The sequence below is a fragment of the Maylandia zebra genome, linkage group LG1 (assembly GCF_041146795.1).
Source record: "Maylandia zebra isolate NMK-2024a linkage group LG1, Mzebra_GT3a, whole genome shotgun sequence".
In the NCBI taxonomy this organism is placed as follows: Eukaryota; Metazoa; Chordata; class Actinopteri; order Cichliformes; family Cichlidae; genus Maylandia; species Maylandia zebra.
Genome location: NC_135167.1, coordinates 43,343,929 through 43,361,608, shown reverse-complemented (window position 1 = coordinate 43,361,608; position 17,680 = coordinate 43,343,929). Strand labels below are relative to the sequence as shown.

The window sequence follows — 17,680 nt, the reverse complement described above, 5'->3', positions numbered from 1 at the left end:
ATGTGGATTGCATATAGAAATATATATCATACTGGATACATTTGATTTTGTGTGTATTTTACTGATTTTGTTTTTCGCCATCAGTCTGACTGTGGTGGGAAAGAAGCTGTTGTGGAAGCGTGTTGTGTGTGTGACAGACTGTCCACTCTGCTGCATCTCTGGCTGTATCCTGATTGTTTTGGTGCAAAGAGGGTGTGACCTGAAGCAACACATCATCAGAGACCTGACTATCTCTGATGATGTGTTGTTCTCTTTTCTTACAGCGCTCTGTGTCCACTGATGGAAGATCCGTTCATATAATCCTCTCTGCAGGCTTTATGACTCTCTGGAGAGTTTGTGGCTGTAGTGAGACTCAAAGTAGCCACCAACCAAGAACCCCCAGCTACCTGACAGAGTTTCATTAGTGGAAATGCTTGTAGATGTGAACACTGCTCTACGCACCATCCCCACTGGCAGTATCACTGAAATCTTAAGTACTTGGGTATTCCACAGGCCAGTGGGAATGATTCAAAAATACATGAAGTTCCACATTTCATGATGAAAAAAAGAGCATCTGTAAATACATCAGAAAGACGGCCCTCAGAGATTGCCTCAGACAGCTGAAGACAAATGGTGATGCTGAACAGGAAGAGGAATTCATGGACATGGACAACCAAGTCCCTGCATGGGATTACAATCAACAGATAGATGAAGTTGCTAAGATCAAGAAATCTGTCATGGTTTGTGTCTCTGTGTCTGAGGAGCGTGTGGGATGCCCCGGTGGCCACCCTCAGGCTGGGCCATCACCTTCACACCTGCATCCCACTCCAGGCGACTATTTAACTCTGCACAGACGGCTGCTCCACGCCAGTCCGTTAGTCACCCCTCAGTGGTAACTTGGCTCCCCGCAGAGTGTGTATCCAAGTGTTGCTTGAACTGTGTTAATTCTATCTCCATGTGCTCAGGTTACTGTCTGGTGTTTCGTACCTGCCACCTGCCTGCTTGGATCTCTGAGTGCACCACCTCAGAGTCCCACGGTCCGGCTCTGGCCAGATTGCTATAGCCCTGTCTTGTTGTGCCTCTCCCTTCCCCTGTACACGGACCTTTTCCCCTTTGTGTTGCAGCCTCCCAATGAGGGCTTCCCTGTGTGCTTTGTCCTCCTGGTTTTCTTCAGTTCGTTGATTTCGCCTCCCTTGGTTGTTCCGGGTCACCTTTTTTTAAATAAATAAAACCTGTACTTGCTCACTCTGAAGTGTATTGAGTTTGCTTTTGGGTCCCGCTTGTGTGCGCGACCTGCGGTTAATGACACTTATTTGTAATTATGAAGTGTTTCTACTTCTGTACTTCTGAATTACTTTTCAATGGAATCAGACAAACTGACCTTCATTGCAGAGGGAGCCAAAAAATCCAGCGAGACATTTGCAGTGGCCGGTGATGTGGTGGCATGCCCCATCGCTGTGGACACACTGAGGACACATCTGACTGCAACGATGGCCATAGAAGCCAGGAGAACATGCTGTGGAGGAAAAATCCACATTATGGCTCATCATGTGCACTCTGTGATGCTGTGTGTACTGGGAATAGCGTTCTAGCCATTCCCTCGTCCCATGGGTCAGCCTGTTAGCTGTATTAGTTTTGATTTGTTTTTCCTTCCCACACAGGAAGGACTCATAAGTCTTCCTCTGGCCTTTAATTTGCTTTAATTGACGTAACTCTAATTACTCTAACTGGCAAGGCAACCCTCTTCCCTCATGCTACAGGATTTTCCTCATTATGATAATTGTGTAAATTGTGAATCAAGAGAGCTTAAATGTATTACTCTGATGCCAAAAGAAGCAGAAGAAACAGTCATACAAACACACTCCATGTACTCACTCTATGAGCATCATCAGACTTGGGCTCGATTTCAAGCAGATGCAACATGAATAAGTTGCAGTTATTTTCTTAAACAAAATAAATGAACTTTAAGCTTCAGTTTCACTGGGCCATTACCATGGGAATTTAGACTCTTAATTTCAGAACACCAGCATCACCCATTAAATAAACCACTGTGTACAGGTTAATATGCAGGGTGACACACAGATCCCTAATGCTAAAGTCAGTAAAAATGGCGATATCCTTGTGGTTATTTTCACCCTGACTGAAAACAAGCCTCAAAATTGATTTCTGTAAAACTCTGATGTTTTCTCCTCCTCTGAATCTTTACAGAAGAGGTGGAAGTGCCAACATAACCCACAGCATCCCTCTGGCCAGCCACGAGGACTGTTTCTGTTTTCGTAAGACAAATGCTGCGATCATTAAATTTGCTAATTAGTTCTGAAACAAATTTTACACAGACTTTATTTCAAAGACCTGCGAAGAAGTTACAAACTGGAATAACAAAGATTATCCAGTAGAAACAGTGCACCAGGTGGCAGCTATCACTTTATTCTAGTGCCGTTAATCTCGTTAAAATGACGTTAACGGCATAACCGCATTAACGCGGTAAATCTCCGTTAGCAAGTTAGCGCCCCGTGCGTGGGACTGCACGGCGTCAACGCGTTAGCAAGGTTCACTCGTTAGCACGTTAGCGCTGTCCAGCCCCATGCACGGGGCAATCTGGGCTAACGTGCTAACAGAGATTTACCGCGTTAATGCAGTTATGTGGTTAACGTCATTTTAACGAGATTAACGCTGACAGCAGTATTTTATTCATTTCTCCTTTTTTACTAATTGTATAGGAGTCTTGTTAATAGTACTATTTGTAGTTTCTATTTAAAGCAAAATGTCAGGACTGCAGCTGTGGTCGAGTGAGTACAGTACACGACTGCAGAAACGTGGGTGTGAAAAATAATCCCTTACTTCTTCTGCAGTTGGTGCCCCGGTAGCCTGGAGCGCACACACAGGTGCCGTCCTCTGGAGAACAGGAGCCCCCGTTCTCGCAGGTGCAGCTGTAGGAGCAGTTGGGTCCCCAGCGACCCTCCTCGCACACACTGTCACAATGGACACCTGCACAAAATACACACAAACACACACAATGTAGGCTATAGTAAAGCAAACAGCTTTATTCTGCCGAGCGCTGAGCTATGAGCTCTTAAATAAAGTCAAACTGGTATTCCTAACACAGAGGTTCACATGTCACTTAAAGGTGAAAAGTGAGACGGCAGGGTGATAAAAAAAAAAAAAAATCAGCAGAGATGAGTAGAGTTCTCACAGGAACTCAGCTAGCAGTTAACATAATGCTGTACTAGCAAACTGTGGGCTGTAGTAAGTAAACCTGGTCACCTTCACTTAATTGATGTCTTCCAATTGGCCCCCGATTGTGATATTTGTGATATCTGTTGATCGATGTAATGTTTAGACACTTATTAAGCATTGGAAATGTCAATAAACTGTTATTTAGTTCATTATATTATAATCAGGCTGTCTGCAGGTTTTTGTGTTGTGTGTGTTAGTCTAAAACAAAAAGATGGTAAACTGGTGTGCATGTAAAGGTGATAACTGGCATTGTGTTCAACAAAACCAAACATGCTTTTAATTATTTTGCTGTCTAAATATTCATTTGTGTGTGCACATGTATGAATAAATGTCAGTTTATATGAATAAACACATAAAATCTCACAAATACTACCCAAGACTTTTCCCTGTCTAATTCTTTGGTAAAGTGTCTCCGTCTTTCATCAGTCTTGCATGTGTGTGTGCGTGTGTCCTGAGGGGCAGCAGTCTGTCTGCACAAAAACTGGTCTGCACAATAGTTCAGAGCCCGTACGGCTCACAGGGGACAGTCTGACGGAATAGAAACAGAGAGTATGTGTAAATACAGTACACGTCTCACTTCAGCCTGCAGCTCATTAGAAACTTTCTTTGACATTTAACATTTCTTTCAGACATTATGATGCAATTAATAACATTCTAACATCTAAACTTAACTTAAAAAGTAAAGAAATGTTTGTTTGGTCGATTATTTCTTTGTTGTAACAATCCTTCTTTTCAATAGATCGTAGAGTGCTGCTGGAAAGTCAGTTTATTTCCCTTTACATCCCTAAGATCTCTTTAAATAGTAGAGTTGTGTATGTGAATTGCACCCCTGAAAAAACTGCCACCGAATCTTCTCAGCCAATGCCCAACAGCTTATTCTGTTATTGACTCTTGATTTTGAGCTGGTACTGCAGGTGCTAGCTGTCAGGTTCCTGATTGGCCCAGATTAACAGCACCTTTGAGCGCGGACTCAGCTTCAATGGTGAGCTGGTGTCTGCTTCAAACATGTCCTGTTTATAATTATATCTATGTACCTCTATCCTTCAACAATGCATTCATATGTAGTGGAATGGACAAATAAAATAAAGGATATTTTCTTCAATCTTTCATTTTTATAGTATGACTGCTTATGTTTATATATACCAAATTTTCCAGTGCTTGAGCCTACAATAATAATTAATCTTATCGTATGTTATCTTAAAATCACCCATTAGAATTATTTTTTCCGAACACTAAATCAGTCACAAAAATCAAATCAAAACTCCAAGTGCCAGCTGGACAACAGATAACAATAAACTGCTTTTTCAGTTATCTGTTGTCCATCGATGGTTAATTCAATCAGTTCCAGTTCAGTTCAATTTTATTTTATTTATATAGCACCAAATCACAATATTGTTATGTAGAGACAGTAATACAGAAAAACCCCAACAATCACACGACCTCCTATGAGTACGCACTTGACAGTGGGAAGGAAAAACTCCCTTTTAACAGGAAAAAACCAGCAGAACCAGTCTCAGGGAGGGGCGGCCATCTGCCGTGACTGGTTGGGGTTGACGGGGAAGGAGACAGGACAAAAGACATGCTGTGCTTCATAAGTTGAAGATTGCTGCTGCTGCTCGTCCGTCCTGTCTTGAGAATTCTGACAGGACGACTCGGGTGTGTTGATTCCTTTAAACTGACGTATTCATCCCGCTGTAACCAGGTTTCCTTCAGTCAGAATAAACTGATGTGTTGATCAGTTATTAAATCCTTTACTAACAGGGACCTTATGTGTACTGATCCACATTTAAGTGCTTTATCTTTGGTGCAGTTGAGGATGCTATATTGTTATTTAATTTCATTTGGAATTGTTTTTTTGTGAACAGACATAGTTTCTGCAGGGATGCAGCTCTGGATCATAACAGGAGGAAGGACGCTGCAGAGATGGTGTATAAGACTCTGCTTCCTGGTCCCAACTCTGGATAAATTTGGTCAGACTGCTCCATCTAAAGGGGGATGGGTACCATCTCTCCTAACAAGACCACGTTTTCCCCAGAAAGTTGTTCGGTTTACACTTTACTCTCTGCAGACTTTTTAAATTTGATCTCACTGAGTCAGAGTGTAAATAATCACAGGAGAATCTTTGGGGTCTTTAATTGATATGCACTGTATTATCTTTCAGCTTCACAGACTCTCACAAGTCTAATTGTCATTCATAGTTATTACCTGAACTGTAATTACACAGGCTTACTAATTTCAGTCTAACACAGATATCTGGTGTTTCTTTGTTTCTTCAAACTTCATGTAGTCGTTAACTCTAAACTTTGATCTATCTATTCATCAATATGTTGAAGTTTCCCTCAATGTCAATTCATTATCAGTTTTCCCTCTGGCAGTGAATTAAAATGTCCTCTCCATATTCATCACCTCTCATATTGATCCTCTCTCACCACAAGTTTACTAATTGACAATTAGTGGATGAAACAAGGAGAGGTACAACTCGAACATGACAATTAATAAAGTAAACAAGGGCACGGTGAAGTGTAATATCACTGCTGAGGAGAATGTTTGTGTAAAAAGGCTCTCTTGAAAGGTGCCTTATCCGTGGGAACATTTGTAAAGTTGAATTATTGAAAACAGCTCAAACTCATCCAAGCTTGAACGTCCCTAGTTTTAGAATTATAGGTTTGAATCTGCTGTGTGTTTGTCATATCGATTTGTAGTCTGAATTCATACCTTATTGTTGTCTGCACCCTTCTCCTCTGTCTTCTATTCCCCATCCATGTTTTATTTTATTCTCCTCTACTGAATGTGTGTTGAGGTATTTTCCATAACTGCTCCAGCTGCCCTCATTTCAGAGGGTCTAGATATGGCCCATGATCCCATGTCCCCTGAAGAGGCCAAAGGTCAAACTAAAGTGCATTTTTTAAGCTCTTCTGGAGTGTTTTTGATGAAGATTCATCAGTTTCATTGGATAGTTTTCAACGAAGTTGTTCTTCTCTGAGACCATGTGACTATAGAGGCACATCTAAAATAATTTTTAAACCCACTCTCAGTATATTTATTACTTTGTTGTGCACCTTCGATTTGATCTTCCAAGGGCTGGTTTTAGAGAGACACGAGACGCACGACAGCTTAAATAAAACTAATACAGTGGTCGGATTTCAGGTAAATTCATCAGTGGTACAAAGTCACTATGTTGACTTAAACACCATTAAATGTACCAAAAAATGTAATTATTCAGTGCCATCAGCCAGCAAGTGTCATTGATTGCTACCATGGAAACACTAATGCCAGGGGAATGTATCATGGGTATGGCATAGGTCTTACACAATAAGCTGCAAAATGAAGAAGAAGCTTCTGAAGAAGCTTCTCGGATGAGAGGTGAAACGTCTTCAAGCAACTTAAAGAAGTCCAGACGCTTTTCTTTGCAAGCTCCTTAGACTACGATGACCTGGATGACTGAGTAGCTTCACAGACACCTGCCTGTGAAAGTGTCACACGTGGTTTATAAAGCACTTTGAGTGCTCGAGTAAAGTAACAATTTCATATAGTTCATATTCATATTGCACCAAATCACAACAACAGTCACCTCAAAGTGCTTAATGCTTCTATGTGAAGACTACAATAGTACAGCTAAACCCCAACAATCAGACGACCCCCTTTGAGCAACTTTGGTGAGACTGGGAAGGAAAAACTCCCTTTTAACAGGCAGAAACCTCCAGCACAACCAGGCTGACATAAGCTTTGTCCAAAAGGAACGTTTTAAGTCTACTCTGAAAAGTAGAGCTGGTGTCAGTCCCCCAAATCCAAGCTGGGAACTGGTTCCACAGAAGAGGAATCTGAAAGCTGAAAGCCTCCCAATTTACTTTTTAATATCCTAAAGAACAGAAGAAAGACAGCAATCTGAGAGCGGAGTGCTCTATTGGGGTGATATGGGCGGTATGGAAAGATGGGCTCTGATTACTCAATATTATTTGCTATATAAGAACCAGTCCGTTTGCCATTTACATAATGTTTCAGCACAAGATATATGTTACATTACTGTGCTCAACATTAGGCCCTGTCCCACTTTGTCCCACTTTTTCAAAGATCATGTTTCAATCCTTCTGTTCACTCTTTAGCTGAAAAAAGTAAAGGAAAAGACAAATGTGATTTTTTTGTGATATGTGTATATTCAATGTTGGGTCAGTGAACTATACGTTATAGAATAGAATTCTATAGAATAGAAAAGTGCTATATAAGAACCACTCCAAATGCAATGCAAGTGGTGTAAAGCACCCAGCTACTGGACTCTAGAGCAGTGGAGATGTGTTAGAGCGGTTTCTGCAAGGCAGAACTTTTCATCCGGGTCTAGTCTGACCTCACAAATGTTTAATAGAATAGCCAAAAATTCCCATGAATACAGGAAAACTTTGCCACAAGACTGGAAGCTGTTATAGTGAAAAAGGTTGTCATTAAAGTTACTTAATACTTTTAATAATATAGCGTAGAAGGGTTATTATTGTTATGAATATTCAGTGAATGTAAAATTGGGAAAATGCTTTGAATGGCATTTTGTCAACAGACTGAAGCAGGCGTGCTGGTATGAATAAATATTCTACTGTACCACCAATATGCAACCAAAAATGCACAAATTATATCACAGTTGCCAAATGCTTGACTTTGAGGTCAAGGCCACTAAAATGTGAACTTTCTGTGGTATCAATCTGAACATCATAGGTGTTCTTTCTAATGTTACTGGATTCACAGCATTTTCAAATGTTGGCTCAAACTGCAGCTCCATAACTCACCCGTCCAACCTGCAAGACAGCGGCAGAAACCCGTAACTGGATCACAGCCATCGGAGTTAACGCAGTCACATTTCTCTCTGCAATCCAAGCCGTACGATCCATCCTAACAGCACCAAGACAAACATCAGAGAAAACACATTTTTTCTTTTATTAAGTAACTTAACGAAACATTAAAGAAGCAAAGTAGAATGCTATGAATGAATGCTATGAGCACTCACAGGACAAGGTACGTCACAGTATTCATCCGTCCAGCCTGGGGAGCAAGCACAGGTTCCACTGACGGGGTTGCAAGCTGCCCCATTGGCACACTGACACGTCTGATTGCAGCTCAGTCCCCAGGTTCCACTGGAGCAAGGGATGGAGCAGTCGACACCCTGCCAACCTGCTCAGACGACAGATCATTTTAGTTTGTAATGGAACTTTACTCTGCAATTAAGTATTATAAGTTTTATATTTCCGTATGTTTGACCTTGTGATTTTGATTTATTTTATGACTTTTCTTCTAACTTGGTGTAATTGTAGTTTATAAGAATGTGGATCCTATTTTCTCTACATTATCCATCTTTGCTGTATTTTTTATAATGACTAAATACGTGTCAATACCTATTTTATAGCTGCAACAGTGTCCAAGAGGCACGAGCCGACAGACAGACATATTTACAGTTTAAACAGATTATGAAAAGTAGTTTATTTGGAGCTAAAAAAAAAGTCCCTTTCCCCATCTTTGATAAGTGTTTCCAACAAACAGTTTGAGTAATCGTTTTTCTGTTTAACTTCATTTCCTCTTCCAAGTAAGTCTGTCTGGTTGTTGTTTGAGTTTTTCCTGCAGTGACAAAAGTCATAGAAATAAGCCAAGCTGCAGGACACAGGAGTTCATCGTTACTAAGGGCTGTACATTGAATTATCGGAGCGTATGTTAAACATATATCCTGATAATTCAACTGTTCAGTTCAGTAATATTTTGGATTATTGTTTAAATGACTTTTAAAAATGTATTTATCTTTTTAAAGGCTTTGCTTAACTTGAATGTAAGTAATAAGAAATGTTTCTAATTTGTCATTCCCTTCCATCCTTCACCATTTCCTGGGCTTTTCCCACTAAAAACACTGAGCATATTAAAGTACATCAAAGTAAATTAAGTCATGGGTGACTAAAGAGAGAGAGTACGCGGGTTTCACAGGGTTCGTTCTTGTTCTAACCAAAGCTCTCAGGCCCTGGTCCTGTTTTCTGCTTCTTCAGATGTCTCTCTATTTTAATTACCTGTGGTCCCAACCCCGTTCAGAGGTGTATAAATATTTAAACATGCTGATATTGAGAGATATTAAGCAAGCAGAAAAAAAGACCAGGTAAGGACTGGAGATTGTTACAGTTGATGTCTTCACATTTTTAGAGATGTGAAATTGAATGAATGGTGAAATTGGAGAAAATTTGGGGTTTCTGGTTTTCAAATGCAGGATCAAACAAAAACAGGGCTAGGAGATCAAGGCTGGAACTTTTTAATATCAAATAGTTTGAAATTTTCTCAATTTTCTTTAAGCGTTTAGAAAAGTCCGAAAGTGTAGAAAAGATCTGTCAAAAAAAGCTGCAAATAATTTCACTGAGTTACTGTGAAATATAACAAAGAAAAAGCAGCAAATTCCCAAATTTGTTTAGTGATCTTGTGGAATTAGCTAAAAACTTTTGTATGTGTACTAGAAGCACAACTTGAATAAAGCAAGAGTTTGGAAACATTATGTCAAGGCCATGTAACCTAACTTTTTTAAAGGTTTTTATCACACTTGACCTCTTGAAATAAAAACAAGCATTTTTATCTCCTGGTGATCACTGAAATTCAAGTTATACACCCTTCCCCACTCACTTCAGATAGGCCTGGTTTTCTTCAGATTCAAATAAATGCAACACCATCAACATTTAATTAATTTCAATAGTCAACAGAATATGTAGTACTTAAAATAGCAGTTTTTCAAGCTCTCGTCAACGATATGCTCTGCAGCTTCTCCACAGGAACATCCACATGTACATTTTTAGATTAGAAAGAAGTACCAGAGGCTCTGCTGAAAATGTTAGACATTCAGGGAAACACTACAAGTTACAGTGAAGACTGTGACTCCTTACAAAAACAATTTTGATAGTTGTTCCTCTTGTCCAATTCTAAAACATAATAATGAAGGAAATTTCAACACTCTGTCTTTAAGAACGTGCTTGTAAAGCACTACCTTCTCTGCAGATGCAGGAACCATCAATGTGTGAGCAGGAGATCTCGTTTTGGCAGGAGCACGATGAGGAGCAGTTGATCCCGTACAGGCCTGCAAGACAGCTGATAGAGCAGTCGTCACCCTGGTCACACAAAAAGAGACAGGAAGGAACTGAAAAATAATGGTAAAGGTAAGATAAAAGGCCTGGAGTTGATTTGAGGTGAAGTGCTTGCATTTGGAAGATTTTGCTGTGAATGGACAACAGGTGGTCAAATCAGCTCTCCGTGAAGGTGAAACAACCAATGCTTAAGCTCACAAAGACAGAAAAAACCCATCGGAGAAGTTGCTACTATATTAGGGTTGGACTCAGCAATGCAAAAAGACCTGGACGTCCACAGGAAGACAGCTTTCCAGGATGATCGCAGAATTCTTTCTATTGCAAAGAGAAACCTCTTCACAACAGCCAACCAAGTGAACAGCTCTCTCCAGGAGGTAGACGTATCGATATCCAAGTCTATCATAAAGAGAAGACCGCATGAAAGTAAATACAGGGTGTTCACTGCAAGGTGCAAGCCACTCATCAGTCTCAAGAATAGACTGGCTAGACTTTGCTAAAAAAACCACCCAAAAAAGCCAGCACAGATCTGGACAAACATTCTTTGGACAGATGAAACCAAGATCAACCTCTACAAGAATGATGGCAAGACAAAAGTATGAAGAAGGTGTGGAACAGCTCAGGATCCAAAGCACACCACATCATCGGTAAAACGCGGCGTCGGCAGTGTGACGGCTTGGGCATGCATGGCTGCCAGTGACACTGGGACACTCGTGTTGAATGAACTCTGAGGTGACTGTCTGCTCAAATCCAGCTAAATGCAGTCAGATTGATTAGGCAGTGTTTCATAATACAGATGGACAATAAGCCACAACATACGGCCAAAGCAACCCAGGAGTTTATTGATGCAAACAACCTGATCTTAACCCAACTGAGCTGCATTTCACTTGCTGAAGATTAAACTTTGCACAGAAAGACCCACAAACAACCAGCAACTGAAGGCCTGTGAGAGCATTAAAAAGGAGGAAACCCTGGGTGTTGATTTAGCTCACTGCGATGAGCAGGTGACCATATGCCGCATGGCTGAGACCAGCCGGCCCACATTCGATTCCAACCTTTTGCTGTATATCTTCCCCCATCTCTCGCCCTCCGCTTCCCTGTCACTCTTCACTGTACCCTGTCAAATAAAGCTGTAAAAAGGCCAAACGAAAAGGAGGAACCCAGCATTTGGTGATGTCCATGAGTTCAAGACTTCCGGTTGTCATTGCCTGCAAAGGCTTTTCAACCAATTATGTAGTAATAAACATTTTATGCTCAGTTATTTAATTTGACCAATTATTTTTGTTTAAAAATCCCTTCCTTTTTATGCAATCTTTTCTTTCAACTCACTGAATTAAAACTGAGTCTAGTCTGCACTTCAACTGCATCAGAATTGTTTCATTTAAAATTGAACCCCCTGTCTGGGGCTCTCCTCAGCTCTTTCCAGGAGGGTGGCGTGGCTGCCCCTCCGATGGTCCTCCTTGGGCTCTCACGCTCCTGGGGGCCACCAGATGTCTCCTCCATGCCTGCTTCATGCAGGCACATTACAAGGAGAATCCTTTTGAATACAAGTGCGCTCACGCACACAGGTGCTCACAGGCTTTCTTGCCTCCCACCTCAAAGCACATTCTGCGCTGTCAGTCTTGTGTGCTGCAAAATAAAATTCAATATTTAGTATTTACTGTTAGTTACACTTATCTAGGTTATTGCTGCAGTGCTGTTTTTATTGTGTTGCTCTCCTTTTACTTGTTTTCTTTTTTTGTATCAACAGGTAAACAGCAGATTTGTTTTTTAGTGTCTTCTCTCACTGTCCCTCTTCCCCTCTGTCTGTCTGTCTGTCTGTCTGTCTGTCTGTCTGTCTGTCTGTCTGTCTTTCTTTCTTTCTCTGCCCCCAGGCATGTCTGTCCTATTTGTGACTTAAAATAAAATAAATTGAATAAATAAATAATAATAACAAAGGTCAATCAAGTGGACCAATATGGCAAAGCCATAATGATCTACTTAGTAAAATAAATCCATCTTTCTTGGCCTTCAGACAATAACTCTGATTGCTAAAGAACTGAAGAGGACAGGGGGGAAAATCATTGTGGTGATGTACAGAACCAAAATCTCTGTCCAAATATTTATGGACCCAACTGTATATGTGTGTTATGTGTTACATGTTAATGTACATGTATAAATATTTTTAATGTTGGAGAGTTCTGTATGTGTATGCAGCTGTCTAGAGGCAACCTTTTCAGAAAAATCTGAAACCTTCTAATTATAAATTAAAATCAAAGACCACTCCCAGTTCCCTCCAACAGTCCGTGTCAAGTTCTGCTCTCTTATTTTAAAATAGCTGTATCATTGTGGCTGCAATGTGTGAGCCTTGAAACATTTTGGATAAAGAGTCAGAATAGAAAAGGTTTGGCATCGGTTTAAAGTTCTGAGGCAATGACATACTCACTGACATGAGCTTCCCCTGGCATTCCATATGAATCAATATTCAGGCTTAAATGAGTCACAAGTAGGGATGGGTATCTGTGGTGGGGCGTGGTCTGCGGTGCCGTGCAGGGAGGGCGGACGCACCTGCACGGCATCCTTAATCACGCCCAGGGGTTTGGGTGTGTTGTGGTGTGACGTGAATTAAATAAAGATGGCTCTGAACGTTGCTCCATGGTCCCGCCGTGCCTTATTCACGCCACAGTATCGAAACCCGGTTCTTGTTGAGAACCGGTTCCCACTGTCGATTCCAGTCGCCCCGAATGACGTCACCACGTTGCGGAGCGTCATTTACCTGGCAGGAAACACGGCGCCTAAGTGGCTCAAACGCTCAAAAATTTGGTTATACTTTACGAGAACGGATGACAACAGGGCAACTTGCAATACTTGAATAGTGGATATTTCATCTAAGGGAGGAAACACTACGAATATGCAAAAGCATTTGCTCACAAAACATGCGATGACCTTAAATGAATGTCGTGTTTTTAATTCTGCTCCGGACTCGTGAATCTCAACCCAGCAGCAGCGGTAACGTTTGCACGTCCTCTCCCGTTAATGCGGCAGGTAAATAATCAACAACAGTGCATATTATGTTAGCGCTATCTACCTTATTACAAACCTGCCATTACTGTGCATTTAGTGACCATGATGAGACAGACAGAGTCTGGCTGGCTCAGATGCTGGTAGTTCTCGCTGCAGTCTGCCGGTAGCGTCTCCTTTCAGGCAGGATAGACGAATGTCACCGAGCAGTGACTCAGTTTGTGGTCAAAGGTTTGCACCCGTTTGCCACAGAAGATGATTTTCAGTAAGTGAATGTGTTTAATTGTAGGCAGGGACATTACTGGATATTCTTGTGTAATTGCTACAGAATAATTTATGTTACACTTTGTTATTGCTACAGAAGAATATTTATTTTATTATTTTACATTTACATTTTTTTTCCTGGGGACCCTGTGACACCCCATTGAAGAGCCGTAGGCTGGATCTCTTAAGATCTCACTCCTCTGCTCTCTGGCAGCAGCACCATGCTCTCCCCCTCTCTCCCATGCACTTTAGAGCAACACGCAGCAACACTACACATGAGCGGGAGGAGGGAGGTATGGGGTCTTCACACACCCCCGTTCTCTGCTAGCCATCGGGGCGGGGGGGCTGGGAGGAGATGTTGGCTGTCCGATTGGCCTCCCTGCTGCTGCGGAGCCTGGGACGGTCTGCTTGCCTCCACCCCGGGGGGAAGGGTAACATCTCTTGGGTGTGGGTTCTGTTTCCCCCTCTGGGGGCGAGGGTACCTGGACCCGGGGTATAGAGTATGTTTGGGGAGTGTGATTGTGTGTACATGTCCATTTATGTCAATCCCTACGTTGGGTGAGTGCTGAGTGTTTGTATATGTGTGCATGAGGGTGGGAACGCATGTTTGTGTCTGTATGTGCCTGTTTGTCTGTGTCTATATGTCAGGTCGGGTCTTAGACTCCACCTCTCTGGGAACTCCCAGGCCCTCCAAGGCCTATCTCCCCTCACCACACTCCCTGCAGGTGACTCCCTGCACACCTCTGGATGTCTGGGGCCTGGATCTCCTCCATGCCTGCTTCATGCCCTGGGGGACGGGGCTATGGCTCTCTACATCCTCTAGCAGACCATTACATGTGGAAACCATTTGAATACAAGCGCGCTGATCCACACAGGTGTTCACTGTTCATGGACTTAAATAACACCTTTCTTGGCTGCTACTTCAAAGCACATTGTGCGCTGTCTGTCCTGCGTGCTGCACAACAACATTGAATATTGAGTATTTACTGCTGTTTACGCTTAGCTAGACAACAAAGACAAAGATAACAAAGACTCCTGACTCTCAACTTGCCTCATCTACTGATTCACATAAGCATAAATGCTTTGTATGTAACATTTACTGATGAACACATGAGAGAGTAGCTAGACTGCAGACTAATCAATAAAGGACATGTCGTAGTGGCGAGACAGACAGCTTGGCATTAGCAGGATATCTAACCTTATCCTGTGCTGATAGCATGCTGGGAGAGCAAGCTTCACACATCTGAAATCTCAGGCACCATGACACATTGATTGGGACCTCCAACATATAAAATTTGCCAATTAAAATTGTATGCTTCAAACCTGCTGCCTTTAAATTGCTATTAATCTAATATTCACAAAGCTATCCAAAAGACAGGAGGACAAAGAGCTCTTATTAAATTTGAAACACTTGAAAAATAAATAAAATTGAACATCAATGTGTTCAGTAAGGAAAATCAACTGAATTTCCCAGGACTGCAAAGTCACCTCTTGTATAATAATTATGTACAGATTGGTGGATTAATGATCATTTGCTTGGCAACTTTGATTTAAATTTTTGTTCTAAAAGCCAGTTATTTTCAGTTTTTAAATCAAAGATAACAAAACAAAAATAATGTGTTTTTTACTTCATAACCCAAACACTAGCTGTGCAGCCTTGGAGGAAAGCAAAGAAATTTAACAACTCTACGTAGTCCCCTAAAATAAACAAATACCATCACTGTCACTATAGGAATGGAGAGACTGAGTATCAAACTGCTGCTTCTGTACTTGGTTAGCAGATCATCAACGACTGTGATTGCCTCTACACTACTAACAATTACAGGAACACTTGGAAAACGCATCAGATCTCAATAGGGGAAAATTGTGCTGGATATCTATACAGATATGGACTGAGTAATGTGTTAGCAACAAAAGTATGAGGCACTGTTTGATATTAAAATCATGAACCTAAATTCACAGACACCCTGAAAATTAAAGTGAAACATTTAATTGCAGCAACTCCAAATTGGTGTGTTTTAGTTTGTATGGCACACAGATACTTGTAATGATGCCTGACAATGTTGGAACAACATGTGGTGTTGAGGAGAATCCCCTATGTTTCTGTTCACCCAACAACATCAGGTCTTCTATTGGATTTAAGTCAGGTGAGTATGGGGGTCAGTCAGTAGTATCAATTTCTTCATCCTCTCATATCATTGCCACATGAAGCCTGGGATTGTTGTGCAGCAGGAGGAACCCGATGATGTTAAAGGGTTCTGCTGACCCTTTCACTTCTCTCATATGTGATCAGGGTGAGCCTGACCACACCTACGAGAGGTCATTTGTCGGGTTCTGGTCGTGCTCATCCTGTTCCTCCTTGCACAAAAGAGCAGATATTGGTCCTCCTCATAGATTAAGTGTTGCAGAGTGTAGCATTGTGGAAAATAGTTGAGAGAATCCTCCACTAAACATTTTGGTTGGCATTACTTTTCATTTTTTTACTAATTGCATGCTTTGGTGTTTTTGTGTCTTGTGTGGGCCACACCCATGTGGGAGTGGAGATTCTACTCTAGTCCAACAGCCAGCTATCTGGAGTTGAGTACAGGGAGCAGTTGATTGGGAAGGATTTTAGGCCTTCTCTATAAAGGGGAGAGGGCAGGTTGTTGTTTTTTAGTAGGACACTGCTGGAGCAGGGAAGCCAGCTGACCTTGGAGACTCCAGGATGAAACATTTTAAAGGAAAGGATTTTTAACTTGGCCTGGTTTTGCTTTTAAAATAATCTGATGATGCTGGAGGGAGGACTCGTTTGAATTAGGATTCATGTGGATTTGCTGGGATAAAAACACTGGACTGGACACTATCTGTGCCCAAGGAAAGGAAACTGGTCAAGATTTAGAGAAGTGTGAGCTCCAGAGTGGAAGCCCCAGGATCTGGTGTAAAGACCCACCCTCGAACAACACCAGGCCTGATAAGGCTAACAATCCTGACCACGGCAGCTTTGGGCCTTGGATTCCAGACCGGAGTTGTGTCCTCAGCCAGTAGTCTGACTTGGAGGGGAAAAAAATGAACATTGTGTACACCATTGCAGTGTGAGTGTGTAGATTTCTTACTGGTCAGTATTGGAGCTTACTACGTTCTTGTATGGAGGAAATTTTGAGCTGTACGTAACACAAGGACGTTCTACTTTTGTGTTCAGGTCTCCTAGACTAATATCCTGTATCCTTCTCCTGAGACTGTGCCTGGAGAGACAGCAAGGTGTCACTAGGTATCACCTCATAATACCACTAGTGACAATGACCCAAGCCAAATACAGAAGTAGTGAAAAAACTGTCAGAAAATAAGAGGATGGGAAAAATGTGTCATTTTGCCCCTCTAGTGCGCCTGCTGTTAACTTCATTAACACCAAAGCACCTGAAACTGATTAATAACTCCCTCTGGATCTAAATCCAGCAAAGGTGCAAAGGTTTTAAACTCTGAATATGTTAAGTGTGTTATTGTAACACATTAATTATTCAGTAACCTGGGGGGCTGGGGACTTTACAGGGAGTGCAGAATTATTAGGCAAATGAGTATTTTGTCCACATCATCCTCTTCATGCATGTTGTCTTACTCCAAGCTGTATAGGCTCAAAAGCCTACTACCAATTAAGCATATTAGGTGATGTGCATCTCTGTAATGAGAAGGGGTGTGGTCTAATGACATCAACACCCTATATCAGGTGTGCATAATTATTAGGCAACGTCCTTTCCTTTGGCAAAATGGGTCAAAAGAAGGACTTGACAGGCTCAGAAAAGTCAAAAATAGTGAGAGATCTTGCAGAGGGATGCAGCAGTCTCAAAATTGCAAAGCTTCTGAAGCGTGATCATCGAACAATCAAGCGTTTCATTCAAAATAGTCAACAGGGTCGCAAGAAGCGTGTGGAAAAACCAAGGCGCCAAATAACTGCCCATGAACTGAGAAAAGTCAAGCGTGCAGCTGCCAAGATGCCACTTGCCACCAGTTTGGCCATATTTCAGAGCTGCAACATCACTGGAGTGCCCAAAAGCACAAGGTGTGCAATACTCAGAGACATGGCCAAGGTAAGAAAGGCTGAAAGACGACCACCACTGAACAAGACACGCAAGCTGAAACGTCAA

The 17,680-nt window shown here is 41.7% G+C and overlaps 1 protein-coding gene across 5 annotated transcripts in view; it reads right to left on the bottom strand.

Moving 5' to 3' along the window:
• Positions 1 to 17,680, bottom strand: part of LOC101468455 (multiple epidermal growth factor-like domains protein 11) — a 267,137-nt gene that overhangs the window by 36,373 nt on the left and 213,084 nt on the right. For all 5 annotated transcript variants that reach the window (XR_013099674.1, XM_076887043.1, XM_004568657.5 and 2 more), the window contains exons 12-16: positions 10,205 to 10,325; positions 8,207 to 8,370; positions 7,989 to 8,091; positions 2,821 to 2,967; positions 1,361 to 1,495 (exon numbers count right to left, since the gene is read on the bottom strand). Coding sequence is in view for 4 of the 5 variants with exons in the window: in XM_076887043.1 (XP_076743158.1) it covers positions 1,361 to 1,495; positions 2,821 to 2,967; positions 7,989 to 8,091; positions 8,207 to 8,370; positions 10,205 to 10,325 (670 nt within the window). In the remaining variant the exon portion in view is untranslated. The remainder of the gene's footprint in view (positions 1 to 1,360; positions 1,496 to 2,820; positions 2,968 to 7,988; positions 8,092 to 8,206; positions 8,371 to 10,204; positions 10,326 to 17,680) is intronic.